The sequence below is a fragment of the Phaethon lepturus genome, unplaced genomic scaffold (genome assembly GCF_000687285.1).
Source record: "Phaethon lepturus isolate BGI_N335 unplaced genomic scaffold, ASM68728v1 scaffold12719, whole genome shotgun sequence".
NCBI lineage: Eukaryota > Metazoa > Chordata > Aves > Phaethontiformes > Phaethontidae > Phaethon > Phaethon lepturus.
In genome coordinates, this window is record NW_010561288.1 from 27,258 (window position 1) to 34,605 (window position 7,348).

The 7,348-nt window shown below is 42.0% G+C and overlaps 1 protein-coding gene across 1 annotated transcript in view; it reads right to left on the minus strand.

The window, feature by feature from the left end:
- The window catches only part of EML4 (echinoderm microtubule associated protein like 4), a gene marked incomplete at its 5' end in the record, with an annotated part of 29,650 nt that extends 24,800 nt beyond the window's left edge, over window positions 1–4,850 (minus strand). The window contains 2 exons of the mRNA XM_010293970.1: window positions 71–202; window positions 4,740–4,850. Of these exons, the coding sequence (XP_010292272.1) occupies window positions 71–202; window positions 4,740–4,850 (243 nt within the window). The remainder of the gene's footprint in view (window positions 1–70; window positions 203–4,739) is intronic.
- Window positions 4,851–7,348: the final 2,498 nt, after the last annotated feature.

Sequence of the window (7,348 nt, forward strand, 5' to 3'; positions counted from 1 at the left end):
TAAAGGGAAAAAAAAACAACCAAGACAAGACGAAAAGGGAACAGCAAGTAGTTACTCATATCAAGGATACACCCACTCCAGTTTTAACTTTTCAGGAGGCAGCTCTGTCCTAATATCATCATAGTTTTCTACATCAGAAGGAATGAACATTGTGATTGGTCGACCTCGCATGAACATCTTGATATATTCTCCCTCTGTTGAAACAAAAAAAGTGTATTAATCATGTGGCAAGTTTACACAAGAAATAAGCACAAAAGAAACCAGTAATAAGCATAGAAATGCAAATAGCACTTGTGCTGTAACAATTATTTTTGAAATCTGAGCTTGGTAAAGGCCTAGATTTTTTTTTTTTTAATGGAACACTAAAACACACACACGCACACACACAGAGTAAGTGTTAGTTGACTTTGTGATAGAACAGACTAAGCATGTAACATTTTAGACATACAAATTACATTACAAAGGCAAATTCCAAATTCAAATTAAAATCTGAAATGGAACAGTCATAGAAGCACAGGATAAGGTACTTCAGGTCGAAGGGGACATCAGGAAGTCTTTAAGTCCAACCTCTGGCTCAAAGCAGGATCAGCCATGAGGTCAGACTAGGTTGGCTCAGGATTTTGCCTAGTCCAGTCCTGAAAACCTCCAAGGGTGGAGATGGCACAGCCCCTGTTGGCACCTGGCTGTCTGCCAGCACCCCCAGGACCTTTCCCGCAGAGCTGCTCCCTGTGGCCCCCCTGGCCCCAGCCTGTATCCCTCCAGGAGCTCTTCCTTCCCCCAGGTGCAGGACTTGGCATTTGTCCTTGCTTAATTTTGCGAAGTTCCTGCAGGCCCATCCCTCCACCCTGCCCAGGTACTCCTGGTTGGCAGCTCTACCCTCGAGCACATCCAGTGGGCCTCCTGGACTGCTGTCACCTGCCAACTTGAGAGTGCACTGTGTTGCCTGCTCCAGGTCATTGCTAAAGGTGTTAAACAGGAGAGGTCCAGGACAGACCCCCGCAGGCTCCGCTTGTTACCTACTGGCTGCCACGTAGAGTATTACCCACTAACCACAACCCGCTGAGGCCAACCATCCAACGGGTTCTTTAATCCACGTAGCTGCCCACCTATCCAAACCGTAACGGCCGAGCTGAGACACAAGGGTACTGCAGGAAAAGTGTCACAAGCTTTGCTGAGGAACGTTGTCTGAAATTATATATCACCACAAACTAATACACTAACCTGAATTATTAATTCATTGAAATCATTCCAATTGCATGCTATTGCATATTGCATCATACCCTGAAGAATGGAAAGAAGCAACAGCTCCTAACGACTCCAGCTTTAACGCCATCTACAGCTATTACAAAATACATGCCTATTGCTGCTGTTGGGGCATCCACACACTTCACAAGCCTTTAGGAGTTCCTTTTCAAGGAACATGAGATTATTTTCCACCAGAGAAAACTAATTACAGAGGAGCTGAGTGGCTTGGTCAAACACATTAGCCAGTCGTTGGAAGGTAAGCCATCTGGATGTAAGGAATACATGACTGCAACTAGCATATTAAGCGCCCTACTAGAATCTTCCCTCCACACTATGACAATGATTATTTTCTAACTTCAGAAGACCAGAAAAGCCCTTGGAGACTTTTAAAAGCCTTTACACCCTACCCACACAGCCAAACCTGCACTGTCGTGCTGTTTAACTATGGTTAAATCAGGCCTCGAGTCCACAAGAATTAATGCCAACTTTCAATGCTGCTGACACAAGAGTTTCACTTTGAAAAGCACTGATGACAAAGACCCAAGTATTTCACTAATTTTGCATCAATTAAATGGTAACTTTTTATCACTCTAACTTCTTTAGTAATTAATAACCATTGTTAATGTAACTAATATTATAAATCCAAAGTAATTCCAGTTGTGAGTCTGGAACTCAGATATTTTTTTACGAGTGGGGATTTCAAAATCACAGCAGACAGAGGGAACTCAAAGTTTCAAACCAAAATGTAAATAGTTGAGTAGGACTGGAAGAGAAGAATAGGTACGAATTAGCAATACAGTATTAAGAAATCTCTAATCGGATTTGATGCAACCAATATTGAGCTTTAAAATTAAGATCTTTAAACAATTACTGTTGTATTTCTCTCAAAAGACAAACATGAGACAGACTTCCCATAAATGCCCAGGGAATGCTTCTAAATATTTCCCCAATTAAGCGTAAGATTATTACTCAGACTGCATGAATGTGCAATCTATTTTTTGCACTCCCTAAGACACCTAAAATTGAAATTATGAGAAACTCAGACTTATTCCCACAGAACTATAGTTTAACAGCTTGAGGCAAACTTTGAGATCTGAAAAGGTAAGAGAAAGTAGGTAATTTCAGTGACAGCAGAAGCAATGTAGACTCCAAAATAGTCTCTTGCTTACAGAAACATTTTAGAAGATGCAAGGATCGAGAAATAATCAAAGTTGCGAGCAAGACCAACCTTAAGCCAAGGTCTCTACCCTTCTCTGCACTTGAAATACCCCTCCCATACAGACTGCAGAAACGTATTCTGTCTCACTGCAGTCAGAAAGGAATGAGAGAGGAAAAACCCTGTTAACTATTTTCATCCACCAAAGATATAGAGCAGTCTTGCACGAACTTTGGAAAGGAATTCTTCACACTCAAGGTCTTTCTTCTACAGCTAGACAAGACAGAAGACCAACAATCATTAAATGTCTAATGAAAAAGTGTGGTGAATATTTGAGGTTATTTAAAAGAAGTATTTCTGATCATAGCGAATCTTATCAGAGTTGTCTGAAATTCTGTAGAATACCACCCCAGCTCTAGCTTTGAATACAGCAGTGATGATCGTAGCACTGCTAATGACTTGGGCAGCATTGACACATATATGAAAAATCTATGGTGTCCAAATCATATAATATATTCAGTAACTCCTAGCCAGAGAAAGAACTACCCAAGAGCTTGCATGGTTTTAACATCACTTGTCACAGCATTGCTCAAACTTAACTAGCTCAATAAACCCACATCCCTGAACAGAAGCTAGTTAAAAGGATTCTACTACATGTGTGATACTCACTTTGAAGATTTCGCAACACGTGGCTTAATTTGTCAAAACCTTTTTTTTCCTCTTAACACACTGTAGTTTGATTTTTTGATGCTTAACAGTTTTAACAATTTTTTTAATTGTTTGATGAAACAGATCACAGTTTGTCAAATTTACCAAGTTCCCAGACTTAAAAGATATGATTATTGTGACTCCTTTTCTACTTTTAGTGTGCTCAAGTCAACCTTCTGAGACCAATAATTCATTTTACTTGAATTTTGTGTCTCTCTTGATCCCGATAGTAGTTTTACTCTGAGCTGGACGCAAGAGACGTGAATTTTTCTACGATAGTTCAAATACAGCTGAAAGCTAGTGCAAAAAACCACAGGCTTAAAAAATAATTCCTGAACAGGAATCATAATAATTGAGCAATGTAAAACTAACACATGCACAGAGGTTTCTCCTCATTTAGAACATTAATACAATGAAAGTTGAGCCATTTAAGGCTAGTATCATAGGAACAAATACCGAGATGAAAAACAGTTGTCCCACTTCTAAGAACAAATACGGCTCCTTTGAACAAGAACCCTGTGAGTCCATCCACTGACAACAGTAGAAAACTTGCCTCAGATCAAATATCAAAGAACAAAGGAAATCACTTCCCAGTTGCTAAATTAGAAACAATAGTTATTTTACCAAGTGTGCATTGCTTAATTGCGTTGCTGAGAAAAGCTAAAGATTGGTGTCGTCATTAGTTTTGACAAAAATGTTTAGACAATTATTCCAAATTAGTAGTATGCGTCATTTTTCCACTAAATTTTTTTTTATAGTATCTGTTTTACAGAGATAAACAATACTGGTTAAAACCAAGAGGAACATATTAATGACAACCTTTCTTTTAAAATGCGGTGCTCACACTTATAACTTAAAGCACAGCGTAGCCTCAGTGTTGGGATCACCCTGCATGGCTCGACCTTAAGGAGAAGGAGCTGTAGCGTTGATCTGCATAGCTCGACCTTAAGGAGAAGGAGCTGTGGCACTGAGAAGCTGGTAAACAGCTGGATATCTGCACGGCTCGGCCTTGAGGAGAAGGAGCTGTGGAAAACAACTAAGAAGAAGCGAGGAAAACAGGAACACCTGCAAGCAGCAATCCTGACTGTGTGAGGGGCGCGTGGACAGCGCGTGATATTTTGTATATAGCCAATTGCAATAGTGTGTGTAACAAGTTGTAACCAATCATGAGTGTGTGCGCAGTGACTAAGCGAAAATTATGATATATATTGGAGTCAGACAAGACAATAAACGGCTTCAGAATATAACTCTTCTAGAGTTGTGAAGTCCATCCTTCTCCCGCACCTCAGTGTATTTAGAAAAGACCATTCGTTTGTGCAAGTCAAATTCTTGGTTTAATACTGAGCTTGGTTCCACAAGATCAGTGCAAAATGACACCATGAATTTAGGATCAAGTATCTGATCACTGCTTAGAAGAGTGGAGACAAGTCGCAACCGAAATTTAGACGGATGGAGGCAGTTGCACCTGTCGGACGCTGCAGATGAGAGAGACGTAGAGTCCAAGAGGAATTCAGTCAGGTCTTTGGCCAGAGAGAAGAGGCTCTCCTGGAGCTCAGGGCAAAGGCTATCTGCAGGGCATTCATTCAGATACAAATTAGCTCTCTGAACTTCCCTATTAAAGAAAGAACATTTTTTCCTTTTATCAGCTAGCTGCATGTTATTCAAGATTACCTCTGAAGATACATACTTAACACACTTGTTAGAGAGACATAGGCTAGGTATAACTTGATTAAGCCTCTCCCTACAGAAGAGGAAGGATTAAAACAAAACAAAACACAAAACAAAAAAAAAACAAACAAAAAAAAAACCACAAACCAAAAAAACCCCACAAAACAAACAAAAAAAAGATACAACCGACTGAAAGATTTTGTCTAAGACTGTGAATTTCCTTTTGTCAGAATAACCTGTAGGGCAGATAGAATATTAATGTAAAAATCTTTTGAAATACTAGAGAGGATGACAGCATATCAACAAAACCATTCTCAAACATCAACTAATTGCCTGAGGCCCAAATTCTTGTAAATGCAAGTTAAGAAAACTAGTGATTTAACGCTTTCATAGCACAAAAGCTATGGCTCAAGTGAATGCTCAAGAGCATTAGATGATCTGTTTCTTTCCTGCATTCTCACTATTTTCAGGTACAAAACAGTATGTCAAGACTTCTTTTTCTTCACTTCATCTTTTGGAAGGAAAGAGCCTTGGTCATCTCATAACAGATATGTAGGTAGTGGGGTGCGGGGGAAATAAAGTCAGAAGTTTTAAAGAAAGTGGGTAAAAAACCCCAACAAGCAAAAAATCCTCGACAATTTTATCTACCAGCCTGAAAACAGTAGGTATGAAAGTAAAAATTCTCTACCCCATATAAAGAGATGTTGAGACCCCACTACCCCCTGTGCAGAAGCATTTGGGGGAGGGAAGGAAGGGGCATGAGGGGATATCTGAAAGGACCTTGGCTTTTGCTAAGTTAATTAATCCTCAACTGCAGACTTCCCGTGCCTGCTTTCAAACATAGATCAAACCAACCTAAAAGTACAGTTGAAACTCTGTAGATAGCACGCCCAGGTGCCACAGTTTATCCCCGCCACACAAAAAGGAACAGTTCAGGCCCAGGGTTGCTACGAAAGGCAGCATCACGTGGATGCCGCGCTCTGTCTTCAGGGGCCAGCTCTTCACCGGGAACAGCTGTAGCTGCTTTTGTGCAGCTCTAAGCTCAAATTCACAGCCCTTGCCAGACTCCGCTTGGCTCCACGATAATTCACCTCTGGAGCCTCAACAATCTCTTTGCACAAGTGCCAGGGGACACAGGACCAGCACTCACAATTTTTGCTCCCAGGATCAGCTCAAGCTTTTATCAGCCTCACACGGGAGGCCCTCTGGGTGTGCTGGACCTAAGCAGACTCCATGTAGGTCTCGGCTCTCTGTGGGATCCCCAGAGGTCTGGGAAAACCCTTAATTCAGCCCCAAAGATGCAGAAACATTTGATCTGACTACACTGTGGCCCCAGTCAGCTGAAGGGACACAAAACCTCGCTCAGGAAGTGACACCAAGACAGAGCCCAGTGACTTGGTGAGGGCCCACCTAAAGCTGGATGTGAGCACCAATCAGCCATGAGGCTCTGCAAACCTATGTCATTGAGCTGGAGGGACCTCACAGCTGAGCCCAGCCCAGCCGAGCCCAGCCCAGCCTGACAGACACACATCATGTCCTCCAGTGCCCGTTCTCTGCCTGTGTCACGCTGCTTTTCACTCTGATCAGATACTGCAGCACTCGCTCTGGACCACAGAGACTTGGCTGTCACTGGGATACACACAAATACGCTCTGTCAATTTTGGAATACCATCCAAAAACCTCCTTCTCCTAATAGCTGGGAACCTCCCAACTTCCAGGCGACAGTAAAGCGTGGCCAGGTTGCTTACTTTTTGTGCTCGTGACAGCATGGCTGCTAACTTCAGCACAGGTCTGCTCATCTGCTGTCTGAAAGTGCATCAGGTGAGCATGAGAACAGCAATCATGCCCTTCCTCCTCCCAGCCTTCCTTTTGCAAAAATAAAAACATCCAGCAATTTAGCTCTCTTTTTGTGTGATAAGGTTTCAGTCTGTCTCCACACCACCACAAAATTTACCTTTTATGATGGCCAGTGGCTGTAAGCGCATGCAGCGTTACAGAGGAGAACCTACAGGGTTCCGATGCGTTAACATTTTCCATAGGCTGCGTATCTCCATTAGAATTACTTCTGGTACATCCTGGGATTGCATTTGCATTTTCATAATAAGTGAGTGATTCAATCTTTGTGTGATCAACTAGCACATTGGAGCCCTTTTCCTCACTATTTAATTCTGGCAGAGAACATGTTTATAGCTAGCAACTCCTTGCATGTGTGCACTTCAAATAACTTAATTTTGTCTTATACTACTCCAGGCCTCAGGAACATCTGGGTCTTACTCTATCAAAACCCCAGCTTCTGCTGTATCAGTTCAGTCCCTCAGCTTCATGCCATCAATGAAATTCCATCAGTGCTCCTACTTTCCTGTGGCAAGTTCATTAGTGTAAACACTAAGCCAGATTGGTCCCAGGAGGCTGCAGGCAGACTTTTAGCAACCAGAGTATCTACTGCGGGTTCTTTGAAAGTTTATAGCCTGCTAGAGGAGAGAGGAACAAATATGTCAGTGAAACAAGGTGCTGATACTAAGAGGGAACCCTAGAAACCTGCCTGATCTGCAAGGGAACAAGTGCATCTTC